The 23,185-nt window shown below is 39.5% G+C and overlaps 1 protein-coding gene and 1 pseudogene across 31 annotated transcripts in view; one reads left to right on the plus strand and one right to left on the minus strand.

The window, feature by feature from the left end:
* The window catches only part of DST (dystonin), a 465,208-nt gene that overhangs the window by 391,009 nt on the left and 51,014 nt on the right, over nt 1-23,185 (plus strand). For 26 of the 31 annotated variants that reach the window (XM_053603771.1, XM_053603761.1, XM_053603774.1 and 23 more), the window contains 11 exons: nt 436-595; nt 795-1,121; nt 1,623-1,707; nt 2,821-3,062; nt 3,966-4,172; nt 14,176-14,295; nt 14,483-14,590; nt 15,947-16,165; nt 20,046-20,249; nt 21,776-22,007; nt 22,826-23,052. In XM_053603771.1, the coding sequence (XP_053459746.1) occupies nt 436-595; nt 795-1,121; nt 1,623-1,707; nt 2,821-3,062; nt 3,966-4,172; nt 14,176-14,295; nt 14,483-14,590; nt 15,947-16,165; nt 20,046-20,249; nt 21,776-22,007; nt 22,826-23,052 (2,131 nt within the window). The remainder of the gene's footprint in view (nt 1-435; nt 596-794; nt 1,122-1,622; nt 1,708-2,820; nt 3,063-3,965; nt 4,173-14,175; nt 14,296-14,482; nt 14,591-15,946; nt 16,166-20,045; nt 20,250-21,775; nt 22,008-22,825; nt 23,053-23,185) is intronic. The other 5 variants (XM_053603772.1, XM_053603762.1, XM_053603756.1 and 2 more) reach the window with 1 other exon arrangement.
* LOC128593762 (interleukin enhancer-binding factor 2-like) lies at nt 10,894-12,665 on the minus strand (annotated as a pseudogene).

Consider the following 23,185-nt stretch of genomic DNA (forward strand, 5'->3'; position numbering starts at 1 on the left):
AATAGATATTGCCGAGGACTATCATTATTATTATTGCTGCTGCTGTTGTTATAACATTGCTATTATTATTACAACTGTAATTATTGGAAGTATTATTATAAAAGATTACTTCAGGGCGGCACCTGTGGCTCAAGGAGTAGGGCGCCGGTCCCATATGCCGGAGGTGGCGGGTTCAAACCCAGCCCCGGCCGAAAAAAAAAAAAAAAAGATTACTTCAACTTTTGTGAGATTCAGGCACTTGAGGATGTTGCCCAACTTTATTTCGTTGAAATACTGTCGTAACATGCCCATTAAGTATTAGAGAGTTAGATTTTAACCTTGATAGTTTCTGCAAAGAGTGTTCAGAAGAGAATGCAGGAAAATGACCGAGGATTTTTGTTGAATATTTCACACATTCTTTATCCCTAAATGACCTTTATCTTGGCATATGTGTAGGAATCGTCAGCTGGAAGGTATCTCCGTGGTAGCACAGCAATTTCATGAAACCTTAGAACCACTGAATGAGTGGCTGACAACCATAGAAAAGAGGCTGGTGAATTGTGAACCCATAGGAACCCAAGCATCTAAACTTGAGGAACAAATTGCACAGCACAAAGTAAGATGTAAATCGCACATGAGCAAGATTCGGTTTTTTGTTTTGCAGTTTTATGACATAAATTTGAGTTGCGTCCCATTGTTATGTTATGCATAATTGCAAACCAGATCCATTTCCAATGCCATGCTTTATTTATGTTTTCATTTTTATTTGTCCATTCTTTTTGTTTCTTTTCTTTCTTTTCTTAAACTTTATTTAGGCCTTAGAAGATGACATCATCCATCACAATAAACATTTACACCAGGCTGTTAGCATTGGCCAGTCCTTAAAGGTTTTGAGCTCCAGGGAGGATAAAGACATGGTGCAGAATAAATTAGACTCCTCTCAAGTGTGGTACATTGAGATTCAAGAGAAAAGTCACAGCAGGTCTGAGCTCCTCCAGCAGGCCTTGTGTAATGCTAAGATTTTTGGGGAAGACGAAGTTGAGCTGATGAACTGGCTGAACGAAGTGCACGGCAGACTGAGCAAACTCTCGGTCCAGGAGTGCAGCACTGAGGGGCTGTGCAGGCAGCAGGCTGAACTTCGGGTATTTTGATTTATTTCATTTTATGTATATTTTTTTTCATTTTAGTTGTCATTGTTTTCCCATTCTTTCTTACTTCTGTGCTGTTTCATGTCAATTATGATTTAAACGAATCACTGTACTCATAAAAGACTTTGCCTGCGTATCCAGTTTACTTTTAATGAAGTCATTTTAAAAAGAGATTGAATTTATCCTATTGGCTGGATTTTTCATGTTCTTACTTTGTTGTTGTATACAAAGACCCATCATGAAGCAGTATGTCCTTATGACCCATTTCCACAGGGCCTTAAATATTTCCTGAATGGGACTTGGGATATGGGACATAGGGCACAGTGGGGGAAGGAAGAGGCATAGACATGGAAACAATAATGTCTATTTGAAAATGTGAGGTTCCTACTCAGATATATCTCTGTAAAACCAAGTTTACATTCTCTGAGACTGACTAATGCTAATACCGATTTAATTTTTTCCCTCCTACATAAAAAATGGTACCTGTGTTTTTAGGTTCTGCAAGAGGACATCTTACTCAGGAAACAAAATGTAGATCAGGCCTTACTAAATGGTTTAGAGCTCCTTAAACAAACTACAGGTGAGATATCTTTCCGAACTAATCATCATGCAGTCAGCATTTTGCATTGTTTTCAAACTATTTTAGGGATGGGGGAACAAAACAAAACACTTTATAATTTTGGGGCCGTTCCAAGACTTTAGTCTGGAGAATGCTTTGAAGCCCTGTCAAGGGGGGTTTTAGAATATGATCTCACTTTTTTCTCATGATCTCACTTGAGTTCTTGGTGGAAGTTGTGTCTATTACTCACAAAGTACTTTGGCACAGGAGCTAGTCACAGAAGCCCACGGCAGAGTTACATTAGTTTTCCGCTTGCGGAAGGCAGATGAACACGTAGGTTGTAGACAATGTTTTATTTTTTAAGATAGATTTTTACGGCAGTTAACTTATATTCTGGTTATATGCATGGCTGTACACATGCTTCATTTCTTCGTGTTTGAATCGCTTAAAAATATGCTTGATTTAATTCTGTATGAGGTGGTTTTAGAATAACTCCGAGAAACTAAGTTGTTTTAGTGATTCCTTTGACCATAGAATTTCGCTGTACCTATATCTAATTCAGCATTCTGTATGAGTGGAGGCAAGTACCATTTGTTATGAGTTGGAGACATTCAATATAATATCTAAGGCCTTGAGTTAGAAGTCTAAAGTCCAGGACTTAATTTCTTGGTGTGTCTGAGAAGGAGATAGAGGCAATTAAGGATCTGCTGGAGTAGGAGGGTTGAGTAATGATGCGTAAGAGCAGAGAAGCCAAGCATCTTGCCCAAAGGAAGCCAGCTTTTAAGCCATGCATGAAGTTAGTGTCTGAACTCGGGTGGTTTTTTAACTCCTGTTCTTTGAAAACCAAAAGCTTCATACAGATATATACGAAAGTACTGCTTTGCCCACACCTAGAGGCACTCGGGCTTTTCCAGTTTGTACATTCGTATTTTCAGAATGGTTTAGAGTTGCCTGATATCCTGGGAAAAATTAAAATCTAAAAAAGGGCTTTGCTTATATCAAATCGTCTTTAGAAAAATGTCTCCTTTCTTTCCCCAGAAAATGTCATCAGTGTACTATAATATCTGAACACCCCCACCACACACACAGCCCTTTTGTCCTTTCAGAAGAAATAATATGCCTTTGAAATTTTAGGTGATGAAGTTTTAATAATTCAAGATAAATTGGAAGCCATTAAAGCAAGATACAAAGAGATTACTCAGCTGAGCACTGACGTGGCCCAGACTCTGGACCAGGCACTGCAGCTTTCAAAGCGGCTGCAGGCCACGCACGGAGAGCTGTGCACCTGGCTGGACAAGGCGGAGGCGGAATTACTTTCATATGAAACTCAGGTTTTGAAGAGAGAAGCGGCGAGCCAAGCGCAAGCAAGACAAAAAGTATGCTCTGATATATACGCTTTGGATCAGTTTCTTATCTGTCGGGGAGTCTTATTCACACAGAAATGAGATGATGCTGGTCTCATGTCGTTATTAATCTACTGAAAGATGCTCCGGTGGGCAGGGACCCAGCCGAGCTTGGCAGTAGACCAACGGTCCAGAGATGAAAACAGTATATTATAATTTGTTTCAAGAGTCTTAGTACACAAGGAACAGAATGATGAAAACAGGGAAGAAGAGGAAAATAATCATTGTCTCAGAGAGTCATGTAATTTTATTTCTATAAGATAGCATGGGGCAGGCTTCCTAATTATATCACAGAAATAGTAAACGATCATGCTAATCATTCTCCTTTTCAGAGTTATCAGTCTGTTTTCATCATCCCTGGAGTATGATCACATGTGGGTGAAGGGGAATTGGTGAGGTCAGGCTCACTACTGAGCCTGTAGTGATTCAGCCAGAATGATTTAAGGCCAGTATGTCCTCATTTTGAAGGTCACTTAATTCTGGCTTAATTCCTCTTTTTCTTTTCTTTTTTTTTTTTTTGGACTTCTTTATTACCTGATTACTAAGAGGTTTCCAGAAAGCAAAGAGTAATACATGTTCTCTTGCTTGGTTTTGTTTCCCAAATTTAAAATATTTATATTAATATTAAATTTCAAAGATAAAATCTTGCCACGTGGATAAATGAATTGTTCTTTTGAACTTCTCAGGAAACAAAACTTTCCTTTTTTGCAAAATAGCTTTAAATAACAGTGGTTTATTTAACTTAACTGAAACTAAGGCGATGGCCAAAGTATCACATTATTGGCCTGCAATAAAGGACTTCAGCCTCAAAATATAATCAAAGGAAAATCCTGTTCAAACTCTTTAAGTGGCGTCCACGTATTTGTCTGCTTTCAGGAACTGAAAAAGGAAGCTAAAAACAACAAAGCCTTGTTGGACTCCCTTAATGAAGCGAGCAGTGCTTTGCTGGAACTGGTTCCATGGAGAGCCAGAGAAGGTCTCGAGAAAATGGTGGCTGAGGACAATGAGCGCTACCGACTCGTGAGTGACACCATCACTCAGAAGGTGGAGGAGATCGATGCCGCCATTCTGAGGTCCCAGCAGGTAGGGACAAGCGGTTTGTTGTCTAGGCAGGCAGTTTTCTCTCGCTGTTCCCAGAGCCTTTACCTGAACAGAGATGCCTGTTGGTAGTGTTTCCATTCATTTGTGGTGCTTCAAAAATGAAAGGGTAGATTTGAAAAGAATCCGACTGGGCTACTTGGATGTCTGAGTGCCAGGGCAAGACTAATCTGGACATTGTGAACAAGCCATCTGCCACATTGTTCCAGAGATTTATCCTTACCGAGTCAGACACTGGGAAGATCGGCCCTGCTTCCCACACAAAATGCTTTTGTCTACATATATGCATATGTGAAAATTAAAATTGTATGCCTTGACTACGTCTGATCTGTGTAAGGGTTTTGAGTTTTCATAAAGTCAGTATTAACTGCTCATTTAGAGAAAACTATGGCGAAGAGAAAGTATTCTTTTCAAAATGGAAACTATTTTGTTGGTAATGGGGAGTTTTTTCCTGAAGCTGACTGAAGGGAAAAAAATTAATAGCTTCTGACCTGTCTGCGACTCATACAGAGTGTATACTCCAAGCTTTTTTAGCCACTCAGCCCTTAGCCACAGCTCCCTCAGAAGGCTGTGGCCAGTGAGTGGAAAGCTGGAAATACCACACAACAGTTGATAATACATGTTTGATTAGCTCTTATTGAAATCTCTGGGAATATTTACATTAAGTCATCAGACTTACTACAAACTTTGTATGTGGGGGGTTGTGCGGTATTGCACTGAACTTTGGAGCAGGGCTTGGGAAGGGGAGTGACTAAGCTTTTACTAGTACAAGCCAAAAGCAAGAAACACAAATCAAGTTGATTATGTGGGAGCGTCCAAACTTAATTTTCTAAAGCATGATGATGTTCCACTCCTCATTTTAGTGCTGTGCTCTGGAGTCAAAAGCTGATGAAGTCCTACAGTGATAGCAAAATGCTGCCCAAGAAATTTTTGTGAGAGAGGGCATTCATGCTGGAGGAACGTATCCTGTATGTTTTTCAAGTTTAGAGGAACTTGTAGGTCTTATTATTATAGGCAAATAAGTGTGTTTATTTGTGAAGCTTATTCAACTGTGTAAAAATAAATTTTTTTCGCTGAAATTTTATTTGAACATTTCAGAACTGCCTCTGAAGACTTCCCTAAATAGCAAGACAAGTATTTTGTACTCTTGGGAGTAAGATTTTCTTGAGAAATTGACCATGGTTGATTAGTTCAACAAAGGGCGACTGTTCAGAAGGGCAAGGTCGCAGGTTGAGTTTCAGTTGGTTAGTAAGCTCTGATACGTGCCAAGGTCATTAACTCTGACCTAATTCCATTCAGAGTTTTGCGCCTGTTTTCCAAAGGGAAAGAAAGTAACCAGGTCAGTTTAAGTTTTCTAGGATCCCAAAACATATGTTAATGTATGCTATAGGGAAATCATTTTTTTTTTCTGATATAATCATTTCTTATAGAACATTTGGGGATTTTCTGAAAGAATACAGAAAAATTCATGAAAGAAAGAATGTGTAAGCAGTTTGGTCTGTATTATATAAATGAATATGTGTGTAGTAAAAGTCTTAACTACTAGTAGTCAGTCATACACCTAAAGTTGACCATGGCCATGGCTATCTTCTGGTTGTTCGTGTGCATATGATGTCTTTGTTCCCTTGAAATACCTGCACGTCTGTCCAGTGAGCTGCCTCCAACAGAGCTAAACAGGCCCAGACAGTATGGCTGGGAGGAACACATCTGTAATACATGGAGAAGCAGCTTGGCCTGTGGTCCCAGTACATGGCTGAGTTGCAGCCAGAATTTAATCCAACTCTCATTCCGTCTCTCTCTGTGCTTCCTTATGAATTACTCTAAAGCAGTGGTTCTCAAGCTTCCTAATGCTGCGGCCCTTTAATACAATTCCTGTGGGTCGGACCCATAGGTTGAGAACCACTGCTTTAAGGGGAGATCCATTTTTTTCCCCTATTATTCTTCAGTAATTCAAAGAAAGCTACCAATAGTAGAGCAAAATAGAAATATGTGATGTAAACTTTTCCAGCTATATGGATCATGAGGCACAAGAACGCAGCACTGGAAGGGTCCTAGAGCATCACTGCACAGGCAAGTTTAAGAACGGGGGTAGTAGATACCTGTCTTTCTGAGTGGCTGAGATTTTGCACTTCAGAAATCAGCTCCTAAACTCACAATTTTCATGTTCATAAAGGAGTTTATGTATCACTGAAATTATTTTATAATCTTGCCCTTCTCTAGATGTTTGGCATTAGAAGCAGAGCATACTTTAATAATAAAGTATTTTCTTTTTTACCCAATGATAATATAGCCATGAAATACAAAAAGGATGGACCAAAAAAAAAAAAAAAAATTTTTTTGGACCTGGATGTTAGCCACATATTTTATACGATCTGTTTTATATTTTAAAAATTATCTAGTATTCTGTGTCCCTTCTACATTTGAAATATGAACGTGATCTGATGTCAGCTTTTTAAACACATTTACAGTCACATCTGCTTCATTTTATTAACAAAGAGAATCTTCCCCAGACCCTTAACCTCCGACATACCCACGCCTATAATTGTTAAGCTGAGGATATGCGCCTCGTATAATACTTGGTAATTGTAAAATTTATAGATTTAATGCTTTGTCTCTGAGTGACCTGGCTAAATTAAACTAGATTTCAAATGACTAGATATTCTGTTTTCTAAGCAAATTTCTCTGAAGATATTTCATATTTTGTCCAGGATTAAAGGTTGTTTATATACAGGTGTACTTCCTTTATAATGTCGTAACCTGCTTTTTGGAATTTGGCCAAAAGCATAAGCACTTTGCAGACTGTCAAGCCCCTATCCCAGAGTGATAATGACTCTGAGTTCCAAACACCACATGAAAGATGCAAAGAAAAACATGGAAAAGAATTAAAATTGAGAAAAGAGAAAGGAGCATATCTTCTAATTAGCATATATTCCATAACCAACTTGTATGAATTTAGTTTTTAAAAATGTTCTGATTTGACATGGTTAGGCTCGTGTGTTAATCCTATGTCAAAATAACAGTTTTGAAAAAAGGCAATTGAATTTTGATATCATAGGGGTGCAGACCCTATTTGTTATTATTTGAGAAATAATTGAACAGCCTCAGTTATGCACAAAGGGTTGAGGATTGTGTTAGGTGCTGCCCATCAACAAGTTCCTACTCCTGACTCTACAGATTTGCAGGCATTCATGTTTTGAAAAGTATATTCTTTTTTAAAAAGAATCTGGCCCATTCATCACATTTAGGAAAAACCTGAGCAGCATATAAGGCAGCTTAGTAAATAATGATGGTGAGCTGAACTGCCTCTTCTCACAAGGCATGCCCTTATCTGAGTTCAAAACTACATATTTTTGCATTTTAAACCCACACAAAGTTGCATAAATTTGTTGCTTGCTTTCTACAAGCTCTGTGGAAAGGCACATTTGTATGGCAGATACACAGACTTGTATCTTGAATTCAGACTACTGTGATTGTTTGAACCTCTTAGAGAGGTCCATCATCCATTGCCTTTTATAAATGTACAGTTGTCAGAAGTTGCTAAAATATGTGTATCTCACCAGGTTTGGGAATCCCAAGCATTCTTTGGCAGTTTTAATTGCTTGGCTTATGTAAGTGGGTCCCTAATAACTGTGTTATAAAGGCCCATGGGTTGTTGGTTCGGGTGCAATTAAAACAAACAGCTCATTCGGTGGTTAGGAATCAGCCTTGGAGAAAAATACCACCTGTTTATTTCCTTTAGAGAAACAGAAATAAACATCCCCTATGGAAACGAGATTTGTTTAGACCTTCCAGGTGTTGAGGGTGGGAAAATACAGGCCGTGTTATAAATAATCAGAAGCAAAGTGGAAGGAAATGCTAATCAAAAGAAAGTGCTGAGATCCCCATCAGGGGAAGGGAGTAGAAGGATGTTCTTGAGGGTCAGGCTGGCTTCTCACTTTGTCTTAGTTCCTATTTTTACTCAGGAGGTACTTCGTGGGTAAGTAAAAGCCGTTTGTCAGAGATTAGAGAAATGTTTAAATATTAAGTTAAGACCTATTATTGACTCCTGTGGCATTTGAACCTTTTTTGGTGAAATCACATGAATATTTGGAATTCATGAAGCCCAAATTATATGCAAATGCAAACAACAAACATGGCAAGTCGGAGGACGGACAGCCCTGTGGTAAGACCACGTTGGTTAGAATCGCGGGCCCAGCGTTTACTAGCCGGGCAGTCTTTGGTAGATTTGCCTTTGCCTCATTTTTCTCAGCGCAAGTGCAGGTCATGGTAATCCCCACATTATTCAATTGCCAGGCTTAAAGGAGACCATATTAAGCCCCTAGAACCATATGTCCAGGGGGAAGCTGGTTGTGATTGTTTCACAGAGTGTTTTGCAGGAATATTTAGAGATGGCCACTTAAAATGTCTTCACTAAATTTTAGGAAATTCCTGATATGCTAGTTCAACTATTGAGTTACAGTAGCTAGGGTTGATGGATAGACTCCACTGACGCTATTAAAATACTTGCCAGAATGCAGTTATGGATGCCAAGATTATCAACAGTGTAAGTCCACTTTTGCTGCTTGTATGAGCAGTAAATGGATTCATTAAAATTTGGTCTAGGACTACTGCTCTCCAACATGGTTCATGTGAGAAGTGAGCCGTTTTTATAGTCCATTGGAAATAGACACATTCACCAGTCATTCGAATGACTCATAGACCTAAAATGCCTCGCCTTGCTTCATATAGACCCTGTGGCTATCCTATTTGTTGCTTAACAATAATGGTTTGCTAATTTAATAATTTTTTTTTTTGATATGGCAGAAGGGAAATATTTCTGCTTGAACTCTTGTTTTCTTTTAACAGAACAAATATTTGACTTGGTCAAAGAGGCATTGTTTAAGTTTCAGCTTTCCATCTTGGCAAGTTAGATAGTATCATCATGCTGTTTTTCATTGGATACTTTTTTTTAAAGGGAGGAGACATCGTGTAAAATTAATATTAACACTGAACAGCCTGACTTTCTTTATTTGAACAGAACTGTCACATTTTAACAGCCTGCACACAAACAAGAGGGGTGATGTATCACTTTTATTTTATCAGGGACAATAGAAACAAAAAATTCATGACTGTTAAATTTTATTCATATATCTTACAGTATTTACACTCGGAAATGTTAAGTATGTGGCTTAATTGTATATGCCTTGAAAAGTATCCACATTAGAAGACTTTTGCTTCTTTTGTTGTTGTTGTTGAGACAGGGTCCCATCCTATGCCCCTGAGCAGAGTGCAGTGGGCATGGTAGTTCACCGCAACCTCAGACTCTGGGCTGCAGGCACCCCGCTGCCTCAGCCTCCGGAAGCCGCTGGGATTACAGGCGCTCGCCAGCGATTACAGGCGCTCGCCAGCGCCCAGCTGGGTTTTTCATTTTTTTCATGAGTCGGAGTTTTTCTCTGCACCTGAAGCTACTAAATTAGTTGATGAAATTTTTTTCTTTTGTTTTTATGTTAATAATTGCTAAGGAGTAGTTCATTTAAAATTAAATATCATAATTATTGAACGAGATTAACATAGACTTTTTCAAATGGCTTCTTGGATTCCTTATAATTCAAGGAAGTCTATAAGCTTGACAAGTATTAAAAAGTAAGTTATATCCTATATTGTTAGGGGTACAGCAAAACTGCTTGTGGGAGTGTAAATTAATAATTCTATCTGAAGTGCAATCTAACAGTATATATCTAAAAGAGAGAATGCAAACAGGAACTTTCAGGTGAGATGTTACCCCAGAATTGTTTTTCTTTTTCTTTTTTTAAATTAAACTGTTTTAAGATACAAGACGACCTCCATAGTTGATCACCTCCCTGCAATGACTACCTCCTTGAGTTGACCTAATTTTCATAGACCAGACATGCACCACGTGTACACAGCCCAGTTCTTTATGTTGACCACCCCTGTATGTTGACAGTTTCTTACTGTCCTTCGGGTGGTCAACTTGCAGAGTTCTACGTAATTGCAGATTCACGTGCAGTTTTAAGCAATAATACAGAGATCCTGTTTTATCCTTTACTCCGTTTCCCCAGTGGTAACATCTTTATAGTAAAGTATCACAAGCAGGATATTGACATCGATACATACAGAACATTTCCATCATTCACTTTTCCCTGTTTAACCACACCCATTCTCTCCCATCTCTACCCTCTGCTTAACTCCTGTCAACCGCAAACCTAGTCTCCAGTTCTCTACTTTCATCATTCCAAGAATGTTTGAATACTTTTTCAGCCACAGCCTTTTTCTCTGCTCTATCTTGGAATATAAGAACATGTATATTGGATCTTCTTTCTTAAGTTTATAGGTTTGTGAGGAGGCTATGTTGATTTTTTTTTTCTTTCTTTGTGGTCTGTTTTCCTTTTCTCCATTTGGGTTGTATAGTTTCTATCATTACGTCCTCCACTTTGCTGAGTCTCTCTTCTGGCCCCATCACTGAGGTCATCCACTGAGATTTTTATTTCAGTTATGTGCATATTTTTTAGTTCTAAAATTTTTATTTTGGGTCTTCATTTTGTGTGTATTCTATTTCTTTGCCAAGATGTTCTATTTTGTTGCTGAGGCCTTCCATACTTTGAGTCTGGTTGCAGTGAGCTTGGGCTCCATCTTCCTCTTGGGTGGGAAAGGAGTAAAGGTCACTCCTGAGTTTCCAGCTTTGCCCGTCCTCTCCTGGAGGTGAAGGTCACTCCTGAGTTTCCAGCTTTGCCCATCCTCTCCTGGAGGTGGGCCTTCTAGAGTCCTCCTCTCCTCCCCTTCCTTTTTCTCTGGTGGCTTCTCATGAGCCTTTTCTGAGGGTATCACTGTCACTCCATTCTCCATCCCACGTAGATATTTCAAAAGCAAGATAGCTGGCCTCACTGTCTTGGCCAAGGATCTTCCTACAGCCACCCACCATGTGAGAGGTTTCAGATCAGAGTTGAAGCCGATAGCAGACCATGTGCTACTGTTCCAGAGTCACAACTGTGTGTACTGTGAAGTTGCCATCATCACAGGGGCCAGTGACACTCACCAAGCCTGACAGCTGAATCTGCAAGCAGCGCCTGTATGCCACATCCAGGGCCAAAGGCCATCTCGTGGTGGTGCTCATCACAGCACAGAGACCCAGTTGGATCAAGGATCTAAGGAGTCAGGGGCTCAGAGGCAGGAAAAGGAATCCTCAAGTCCTCCTGCAGTCTGATGAGAACTTTAACTGTGGACTGAGAAGCATTTTCCTCAAGCCAGCAGACTTCAGATGGCTGCTAAGGCATTCTGTACCACCTTTATATCCAGGTGGTGTTCTGGGTCCAGTTTTTGGAGATTGGGTGGCACTATTATAATGAGACTCTTCATGTGGCATCAGAAGAGCTCATGTCAAAGCCAGTGTCATTGTCAGTATGGTTAAAATCACAGAAGGATCTGGTGCTCTGAGGTGCCCCTTGACTTCATTCCCCAGGGCAGCAGCAGCTTCCAGTGGTGACAGAATCTTTAATAGGACACAGGTCAGCCACACTGTCTCTGCTTGTCATTGTGCCCTTTGTATACGATCATACCTGTCAGACATCTTCAACTTGGGCCTCAAATGTTCCTGGAGCCACAGTCAAGTTGTCAATCACATTGTTTATTTTTGCAGCCAGAGGAAGGATAAGGGCCTCTTTGGCAGAATTGGGAGCAAGGTCCTGATTCCTTTAAGCTTAAGCAAGGACTCACTGAAGGAAGTTTCATCAGGTGCTGGCTTCACTTGGGGAAGACCATTTCACACAAATAGAAATCAGATGGGCTTTGTGGCACAAAGGGCCTGACCCCTCTTCCATTTACCCCTCATGGCTCCTCAGGTCCCAAACACGAAGGCTGCACCCATCACCCCTTCCCTCTGATGAGCAGATGACTTGCTGGTTCTTACGATATTGAGTCATGGATTTTAAACTTTCTCTGATACCCCTCTGGGGATGCTACAGGGTGGTTGTCAAAGTCCACATTCCCCACTTAATCTTCGTTGGTGGCTGGGGGCGGGTGCCCCCCACTTCTGAATAGGAGTGGGAATTCCAGCTCTCCCTGTGGTCTCCACTGATAAAGTGATGGTGAGGTCCGAGTGACTGTGAAAATCCTGACTCTAAGAAAAGGAAGGGGCAACTTGTTACCTCTTGGTGAGGGTAGAAATCCAGGCTCTCCACGTGGTGTCCACGGACACTGTGGGTTGGAGCCTCGTTTTTGTCTAGTGGGGATGAAGGTTCCAGCTCCCGAAATGGCCTTCTTTAACATCATCCCAGCAGCAGTGCTGGGGACCTTGCGGGAGCCTTCTGAGGGCAGCAGAACAGGCTTCCCCTCCATCCTGTCTGGGCAGGAGTGTGGGTGGGGCCACGGTTGTTTTCTTTCTTTGGTGTTTGGTGGAACAGAGTGGTTATGGTCTAAGTTTCCCGTCTTGCTTGGCTGCTTCTCTCCTGGTTCAGGGTTATCTGGAGTTTTGTCTGTGTACATTGGTGTTGCCAGCTTTTCTTCTGTTCAATCCTGGATAGGTGAGGCAAAAAGAAAACCCAGAGAGCTCCCCACTGGGCCGTTCCTGCAGGCCCAAGTTCCATAGTAACTCTTCCCTTTTCTTTTTGTGGTGTCTTCTTACTGATGTCCTATACAGAATGTCCCAGGATTTTAGGCAGAACAGAGAAAAGTGCATCTGCTCCATCTTCCCCTTAGTTGGCATAGTGTTGCATCGACTTTTAAAAGGATGAATTATTTTTTATTCTAGTTTCTTATCTCTGCCCATCTTTTCCCTGACTTACCTAGTCCCCCATCCACATCTGGATTTATTTATTTGAAAAGTTAGAAGATGTGTCAGTACTGGACTTGAATACCCACAATGTCCATTGTCCATTAATCCTTCCATGGGGGGCCATCGTTAGTTACCGTTCGTCCCTGGGCTTGTGGGGTCACGTGTGCCCACTTCATTTGCTTCTGATAAACTGCTGGGCTCTGGAAAGCAATGGGCTTATCTGATGTAAAGCCTTGAAAACCTCATGCTCTTTGACTTTGTAGTCGCTTCTAGGAATCCACACCAAGGAACTAATTAGAGATGTGAACAGGAATTTAGAAGCAAGGATATTCATTATAGGACTGCTTATATAATAGCAAAAAAAAAAAAAAATGCTGAGAGTTTAGATGAAAATATCCAGGTATGCTAGAATACAGTGATGCTATTTAAGAGGACGATGAAATGGGAAATGTTCATAGTAAATGAAAAAGCAGGCTGTGAGACTGTTTATACAGTGTTATCCCAGACCTTTACAAATCTTTGGAAGAAAATTCACTGAAATACCAACTGTGTTACCTCTGAATTTTAATTTTCTCTTGTATATTTTTCTGTGCTTTATGAATTTCTACTGTGCTTATGAATTACTGTTATGATAAGGAAAATAAAATTTCTTAAAATATTTAAGAGTGCTCATAAAATAGTTTTTTCTCATCATTAAATGAGATGTTCAAAAATTATACACAAATCATTTGGGGGTGTACTCTGCATGCATAAAGACATATTTACACATTTAGACATAGTGGTATAAGAAATGGGGTTATCTCATTGTGTACACCTTGTATCTCATTGTTTTGCTAGGAATCATGTTGAGGTGATGGGTAAAATGATTTAAAGATGGTACCTAGCTCTTCACTTGTATAGCTGTTAACATTTGATAGTACTCCTGTGGAGCAAATTAAGACTTCTAGAAAAGAAGGCAATAGTGCTAACTGTCTTGAATTCATTAATATGATGTTATGAATTCAATAGGTTGTAAGAGCTTGTACTTAATTGCTCCATGGAAAGTTCCCTTTCTTTATAACTCAGTCATTATCCTGAATCATTTTGGGATGCCATGAAGAGATAAGCTCAGATTTTCATTTTCCACTTGTGTAATAAGGATATTGAAAAGAAATGTAGATAGGTATTTTTCTGGCACCAGTTACAGGAACTTGCTGATCTAATTATTTATCTTTTGTTTAGTTTGACCAAGCAGCTGATGCTGAGTTATCCTGGATTACTGAAACAAAAAAGAAATTGATGTCTCTGGGTGACATCAGGCTTGAGCAAGACCAGACTTCTGCTCAACTGCAGGTTCAAAAGGTGAAGAAATGCATTTCCAGTTGCCTCCAAGTCTATAAAATGTGCCTGCGTGATTTACCTCTCAAGACCCCTCTAGTGTTGCTTGCTGTTTTTAACTACTTCGCCTAATCGTTTTCATTTTAGTCACACACCTTCTTTTTTTTAACTTTTTTTTTTTTTTTTTGGTCTTTATTTTGGTAAATCACAGACATTCACCATGGAGATTTTGAGACACAAGGATATTATTGATGAACTTGTTAAATCTGGGCATAAAGTCATGAGCACGTGCAGTGAAGAGGAAAAGCAGTCAATGAAGGTATCTTGTCCGTGGGCCGGTGGTGGGGCTTTGAAGAAACAGCATGCGTTCCACTCCCAGTCCTGGAAAGGCACTTTTTCCTTCATCTGCATCTTCTTTTTAAGCAGGGAAATTGTTAGTTTTAAATAAAGCATTTTTTAAGCTCACAGAGTAACAGTGAAAGGAATATTCCTTAAGCGAATCACCGTGAGGGCAATCTATTTTAATAGGCATAAAGGATTTTAAAGTTTGAATCCTTGATTAACTGATACACATTAAGCATCCAATTAATGTTAGCTATATTATTACTGTCATTATCAGTGTAAGTTTTGTTTTGATATATGCCAATTTTTGTTTTTATGATTTAGGGACATTTGGGCCTCTTGAACTGAAACAAAACCCAAAATAGGTGGTTCTCTCTAACACTAAAATCCATTTTGTATAAAGTCAAAGTAAGCTACATGGAAAAAGTGAGCTGAGTAATCAAGGAAGCATCCAGTTTGTGTTATTTTAGTGGTCCTTGAAATTGGTAGAGAATTAGGCCTAAGTAAAAATGGTTAGTTCATACTTCAACGTTTGATCAGACTCAAGAAATTAAGACATAGTAATGCTTCTGGTAGGAAGACTATCTCATGGCAAAAACAGACACAAATCTCTATGCCTAAAATGACATTTTAAAGAATATGCATTGCCTTTAAGGTATCTAATAGATAAAATAACAGAATGCATAGTGTAGTGATACTTTTTCTTTTATTTGTACTCCGCAATGGCAATCTGCTCGTTTGTAATCGAATCTTTATAGTTTTTATGAAGAACCTGACATGAACAGAGATCATCATGGAACAGTTTCTTTGTTATTCCGTGGTTCGTTGGGTTCCTGTTGTGTTTTATCTTCTGCCTTAGTCTGCTGTGAATTTATACCAGAGTCTGTATCCCTGCGACTGCCCCATAAAAGCAGCGTATGGAACAGTGTGCTACTCTGATTCTAATATAGGTAATTAATTTTCTTGACTAGCAATTTCTTTTGCAAAAACAAATTGTCTTTTCTAGAAAATAAAGTAAGTATTACTAGAATTGAATGAGACTTTCTAACCTTCAAGATTTTCTACCTTAGAGAATTTTACTTATTATGGTTGGAGAGCTCGATGTCTTATTCATAACTATTTGTGCCCCTTTAATTTAAAATGAACTTTTATGCATAGAAATAATTAAAATCTAAACAGCTTTTGTTGATTATTTACTTAACATACATTTCTCAAGTGCCTACCCTGTGCCAGCTGTGCAGAGCTGGACAAAGCATTCTGGAGTATACGTGCTACCTGGCCTAGCAGTAGGTAATCCTACCAATTACATGGATGTCATCCTCTAATTTTCTAGAAAAAACTGGACAAGGTACTGAAGAACTATGATGCCATCTGCCAGATAAACTCAGAGAGGTATCTGCAGCTAGAGCGGGCACAGTCTCTGGTTAACCAGTTTTGGGAAACATATGAAGAACTCTGGCCATGGTTGACAGAAACCCAAAGAGTCATCTCTCAACTTCCTGCCCCCGCCCTTGAGTATGAGACCCTAAGACAACAGCAGGAAGAACATCGGGTAAGCTTGGTGTGAAAGAGAAGCGCAGTACTCCCCAGGAAAGAGAGGCCTGATGTTTGTGGTGTTCTTAAGGCTGTTAGACACCTTGTATGAACAGGACATTTCATTAGTGTTGTGTTTTGGTCTGCCTCATTTGCTTACTCCATAACTACTTAACTTCTTAACCAGGGTCTCAGCGAGAAGACTTGTGTAGATAGACCACATTGTATATGTCATTAATTGCATCACGACTTTTATAAATAGTATAAAATATAAACCATCTGGGTAGAAAAAATTCCCATTTTAACATGTTATGGAAACAAACTTTTGAAGTTCTTTCGATCTGTACTCATTAAATTGCTTTTGGTTTATATGTCTAGAATATAAATAAAGAGTAGAAATATATGGAAGAGCCTTGACTGGACTCCTTTGAGTTAGAGACAAGGCCATTGATTTTGGAGAAAATGTACAATGTGATGAATATGTCAAAATAGCAGTATGGTGAAGGCTATGAAAAGGAGAAGTACTGAGGTGTAAAGACAAGTTATTCTCCCCTCCTTTTTTTTCATCTTACATACCTGGAACTCTTTATATTCTTGCCCCTGTAAGTGTAGATGAGTAAACTGGGGAGTTTGTGACCGCAGTTATATTCGTTTTAAATGTATATGAAATGGCATTAGTCCTCATTTCAGCTCACTTAACTGTTAGTGTGGCTTAAAATTTTGCAAGGGTTTGAGTGAGAAAGGATTCCAGACTATTGGGAAAAATCCTGGAGTTCTTGCTGTTTATGGACGGTGAACCTTGCTGCTCTCCCAAATCTGTACAAGATGTACTCTGAGACCTATTATGGTGTGTGTGTGTGTTTGTGTGAGAGAGAGGAAGGGAGAGATTTAACTCGTTATATTACATCATTGTTTGGAATATGTGACATACTTGTTAATCTTGTTTGTTTACTTTTTTAATGTATTGGCATTGAAGACTCTCTCTAACTCAAGTATTTATTTAGAAGAGAATGTTAGAGAACACCATTTAATGCACAATAGAAGTCTTATGGAGTTCTATCTACATCATTCAGCAGGAGAAAGACAAATTATGTAGAATCGAATTTAATTTTAGTATAAAGGTTTATTTATGACAGAAATCTTGATACCTGGTCACTGAATTTTTTTTAATGTTTTGCTATTTTTTAATATTAATTGGGGGTACAGGTGTTTTTATTATATTATCTTTCTTACACATTGCTCAAGTCAGGGCCTTTGGCACGCCTGTTATTAGAGTAGTGTTCACTGTGACCCACAGGTAAGGTTTTGTCCCACACCCACCCTTCCTCCCCACCCCCTTGGCTTCTCATCTCCTTTATATCACTTTGTGCTTGTGGGGTACCCATCTACTAGCTCCCACTTATTAGTGAGACCATGTGGTGTTTGATTTTCCATTCCTGGGATACTTCACATGGGATGACGGTCTCCAGTTCCCTGTACATTCCTGCATATGACGTTATTTCATTGCTTTTTATGGCTAAATAATACTCTTTATACTCATGAACTAAAGGGCACTTAGGTTGTTTCTACATCTTCAGGATTGTGAATTGTGCTGCAATAAACATTTGAGTGCAGGTGTCTTCTCCATAAAATGACTTCACTTCCTTTAGGTAGATACCCGGCAGTGGAATTGCTGTGGATATAAAGGCAGGTCAACATTGATTTCTTTGAAGAATCTCTGTACTGTTTTCCACACGCGTTCCAGTTTCGATAATCTTTATCCACTCTTGAACTGTACCAATTTGCAGTCCCATCAACAGTGTATAAGTGTCCTCTCTCCATCCATGCCAGCTCCTATTGAGTTATATTTAATTCAATATGTTTTATGTATTTCTTCAACTCTGAAGCGATTTGAATAGCTGTGTTCTTATCTTACCATGAACTAGTATGGAGGGTCTTGTTATTGAGCTGAAATTTTCAAATTGAGTTATTTCCTTTTTTGTAGTGCCGTTAAGCACGCAAAACAAATGTGTGAGTGTCATATATAGAACTGTGTAGCCAAGCCTTCGCGTTGTTTAAACTGGAAGCTGTGCCATTTCAGAGCATTTACAGTCTCCCACAGTGGTATTTCTTCTCCAGCTCCACAAGACCCTCTCTGTTTATTTTTTGGAAGATCAAATTCATTCTAGCCAGGAATGAAAAATGGCTCTGAGGGCCGTGTTACTAAGTAACAGATAACTTACAGTCAGAGTAGGCATCTCCAGCACACTGGACTCCAATGACAGTATGTTGCCAAGAATCATTTTGTCACATGTGAGGCAAAGGCACCTCTTATTGGGCCCATTGCACCCCGCCAAACACCAAAATATATATCCTGCTACTCCCCCAGCAAGTTGGCTCACATTGGTGCTGCGCAGATGAGATCTACGTAAATGTAGTCAACTCAAGAGATCTCAGCAAAGATCTTGCATTTTACTTGAGAGTCTCTTGATAACTCAGATTGTGAGCCTGTTATCCAAACATGCCTTTAAGACTATCGAAACTGCAATGTGTGTGACATCTATAACTTTTCCTTTTCCATGAGATTGTATGTGGCTGATATTACCATGACAGCCTCTATTTGGTAAAGCAGCGTGAAGATATGATCTAATTACATGAAACAAAAGCAAGAAAACCTGGAACAAGCAGGCACAAGACTACAGATGCGGCTCTCCCACGTTCTTAATGTACATTGAGTTAGATTAGGCCCCTGTCCCACTTTTAAGTTGAATTTGTGTTTATTTACTTCTTTCAGTCTTCTGAAAAGCTTCAATAGTAGTTTACTACATTGGAGATAGTTGATGCAATGTACCAGTTTCCTCAACCAGTTCTCAGAATAATCTGTATGATTGATTTTTAGAAACACTTTTAATAACTATCTAAGTATGTGGCCATCCTGGTGATTCTTCTGATGAACGATAGAAATTAAAATTCGCAGGAAGATACCGGTAGCTGATCTCTAGACTTTACTGATGATGTCATTTATCTCAAGGAAGCTTTGGTTAGAGGCAGAATAGCACACAGTTTGGAAGTGCACATTGTAGTGAGGACGAGAAACTGCTCATGAGGGAACCTAAGCAATAATCTCGTACAAATTCAGGATTCCCTAAATTCTCTGGAGGCTGGCCTCAGGGAAACCTACAGGCAAGATACTTTCCTTTGGGGGTAGTTTTGGATGCGATCCAAGAAAAACTTCTCCGTGGAAGCTCTGGGATCTGTGAGGTGTAGATGTTCCAGCTTTGTTCAGGTTCCCAGCACGTCATCTGCATTAGAGGGAATGGGCTCCACTTGGATTCCACACCCGCTCATTGGTATGCCTGTCGTTCCATCTCTTGATTAGATGACAGAATCTTGTGACATTCATATGACACACGTTTTTCCTTAAAAACACCTTACAAATAATGCTCGGTGTACAGCTGTATATTTGGTAGATTGATTGCCCTGTACCCTTTAACATTTAAAAATAATGAATAGAAACGGGTTTCTTCCTACTGTGTGTCTGAATCATATACACATGTGATGCAGTGAGTGTGCATTTTATATCAGCTCACTAATATAAGTGCCGTTGTCAGATGCTCTGGTCAAAATGTACTGCTCCTGGTATGAAACACATTATGAACCGAGATTCATTATTTCACTCAACCGGTATTTTTGTGAGTACCCTGTAAAGGGCTTTGTCATGGCCAGACTGTTGTTTAATCTTTGTGTCGGGGCCACCTCTTCCTGGCAAAGAGTTGTATGAGCCATGGCGTGTTAAATGCCTTGGGATGGGGAGGGCGTTTGTTTGGAGTTTCTTGCCAGCTGGATGCCCTGGGAGTGTAGACAGCTGTAATGTGGAGGTGTGACCCCGAGATACTGAGAAGCTGTTTGGTTTGTTATAGCAACTGCGAGAGCTGATAGCCGAACACAAGCCTCACATAGATAAGATGAACAAAACTGGGCCGCAGTTACTGGAATTGAGCCCAGGGGAAGGCTTTTCTATCCAAGAGAAGTATGTGGCAGCTGACACCCTTTACAGTCAAATTAAAGAAGACGTCAAAAAGCGAGCTGTGGCTTTGGATGAAGCCATTTCTCAATCAACTCAGGTAATCACTTACACTAAAAATAGAATCACGCCCTTCTAAACAGCAGAGCACAGAGAGACAATTTCCTGGATCTCCTGGTTAAATTTCAACTAAAATTATTTCACTACATGAAATCTGGTATCAATGACATTGTCCCTAGAAGGTGATGTTTGCTTGGTCCCGCCCTTATATTTCTCTTCCTGATTATGGGTACAATAAAAAAACATTTTCAGTGACTTACAAAATATGCACTTGTCATCATTGTCTGAATATTTCAGTGTCTGTCCTGAGTGGAATGTGATATTTGCCACTCAGAGAGATAAAAGAAAGCATCGTTAATAAAATGTTCCCAAGAAGGCAATAAGAAGAAAGATAGAATGATAGGCTGAATAAAAAGAAAAAGTAAAGTTGGAAATTGATTTTTTTTCTTTTTTGAAAATAATTTTTTTTTCAGCTGGGCACAGTGGCTCACACCTGTAATCCTAGCACTCTGTGAGACTGAGGCAGGTGGATTGCTTGAGCTCAGGAGATCAAGATCAGCCTGAGTAAGAGTGAGATTCCATCTCTATTTAAAAAAAAAAAAAAAAAAATAGAAAAATTAGCCAGGCATTGTGACAAACACCTGTAGTCCCAACTACTTGGGAAGCTGAAACAAGAGAATCGCTTGAACCCAGGAGTTTGAAGGCTGCTATAAGCTATGATGCCAGGACACTCTAGCCTGGGACAACAGAGGGAGACTCTGTCTCAAAAACAACAATGATAATTTTTTTTAAGAAGTTGAATTTTGAAATACCTAAAGAGTTTCCATTTCTAACGATACTGGTTTTTATCATTAGATACAGGACATTTGAGTTGTCCAATTTTTGGGATCCATGTGATGGTTCCTTTAACTTGGAAGGTACGATAGGATATGTGAATGAGCAAGTTTTTATAACTTTGCTTAATTGTCTAGGATACCTTTGCAAACACAGATTTAAAATTCTCCCATATTTCTGATTGTGTGGCCATGAATTATTATAAACTTCTGATACAACATTGGGGAAATTTTCATTCTGTTTGGTTTCTTCACATTTTTCAATTCAAGAACTGCATGACTTAAGCAATCCCTTGAATCCAATCAAAATTTGTTCATGAATTTCACATTTAATAATATAATTTTTTAGGATGCCAAAATAGACATTAAAAATGAACAGTTTTAATAGATGGAAACCTAGCTTAATGAACTTATTTTTAAAAATCAATTTGAATTATGATAACCAGGTGAAAAAACAGGTGAAACAGAGGCTACTGCCGAGTGGCCCAGTTACATATTAACATCTACCACCTTTTAATGAATATGCTCATTTATTTATAAGAAACTAAGTCTGTTCTACGTACATACATGTCTTCATATATTAGCTAGATGTAACTCTTTGGATGGCTGTGTCAGTAAAGGAGCTAAGATTTAATTCTTAATTGTGATATTAAATGGATTTTTTCATCCAGATTTCACGTTGGGTGTTACAGATTTTCCTCCCCCAGACATTATCCCTTTGTTTTACTACTAGTTCCATGACAAGACAGATCAGATCCTGGAGAGCCTGGAACGCATTGTGGAGCGTTTGAGGCAGCCACCATCTATTTCGGTGGAGGTGGAGAAGATCAAGGAGCAGATCAGTGAAAATAAGAACGTGTTGGTAGATATGGAAAAGCTGCAGCCATTGTACGAAACCCTTAAACAGCGAGGAGAAGAAATGATTGCCAGATCTGGGGGCACCGATAAAGACATATCTGCCAAAGGTAATAATTTTGGAGTAAGGAAACAATTAAACTTGACCTTTTAAGCAGTTCTAAAATCTTGTGCTGCTTACTGCTGGCTCAGTTGGATACCAAATACCAGATCTTAGAAAAAGTATTACACATGTGATGTGTTTAGGGTTAAAGGACTGTGTACACAAATCCCTTGTTAATGTCTTCTTGTGTTTGTAAAATCAATTGGTTAAATACAAAGTGTGCCTTTATATAAAGATTATGTGTTCCCCTGGCCCTTTAAAACAGTAGGTTAAAGCGAGATGCTGATAGGCCAAATCTAGACGTTGAGTGTTCACTCCATGCTGTGGCCACAGAAATGGGAACCAAGGCCACGTATCAGCTGGGCCTTAAAAGGAAGAGCATGAGTGATGTATAAAGGACATTGGTGAGAGGGGCACTCTAGAAGCAAGCCCCAAATACATACCCTACATTGTTAATATTCCTGGGGCTGAACAGACAACTTTATTCTTGATTTAGAGAGCGTAAAGAATATACTTAGGTGATTATTTCACTTTCTTTTGGAGTAAGGCCAGCCTTGGTGAACTTGAAACTCGACAAACTTGGTTCTACTGTGAATTTACTTAACTTTGAGCATCCACTTTTGTCAGGAAAAGCCTCGATTCAGCAGGACTGGGACACTTAGCAATCTTGCATTGTCTGGGACAGGTCCCACTGATACCTCCTAGACTGGGGTCAACCCAGACTTGGTTCAGGTGTAGAGATTTAGCAAATCAACTCTGAAACACTCTGCTTCGTTGCTTATGTGGGGCCCACCAGGAGCCTGCCGATGTTGTTTTGTTCCCTAGCTGTTCAGGATAAGCTTGACCAAATGGTTTTCATTTGGGATAACATACACATGCTGGTGGAAGAAAGGGAAGCCAAACTGCTGGATGTGATGGAATTGGCGGAGAAGTTCTGGTGTGATCACATGTCGCTGGTAGTTACCACTAAGGATTCTCAAGATTTCATCCGGGACCTGGAAGATCCTGGTATTGATCCCTCAGTAGTGAAACAACAGCAAGAAGCAGCAGAGGTGAGCAGAACATCTCATTTAAAGTTAAAAAAGCAAGTTGTGCCATAATGAAACCTGGGTTTCTTTGGTTACTATTAGGAATCACTCTGTTAAAATTTATATTTGGTTCCAGAAGTGGAATGTGCAGTGAGAC

Source organism: Nycticebus coucang, chromosome 9 (genome assembly GCF_027406575.1).
Source record: "Nycticebus coucang isolate mNycCou1 chromosome 9, mNycCou1.pri, whole genome shotgun sequence".
In the NCBI taxonomy this organism is placed as follows: Eukaryota; Metazoa; Chordata; class Mammalia; order Primates; family Lorisidae; genus Nycticebus; species Nycticebus coucang.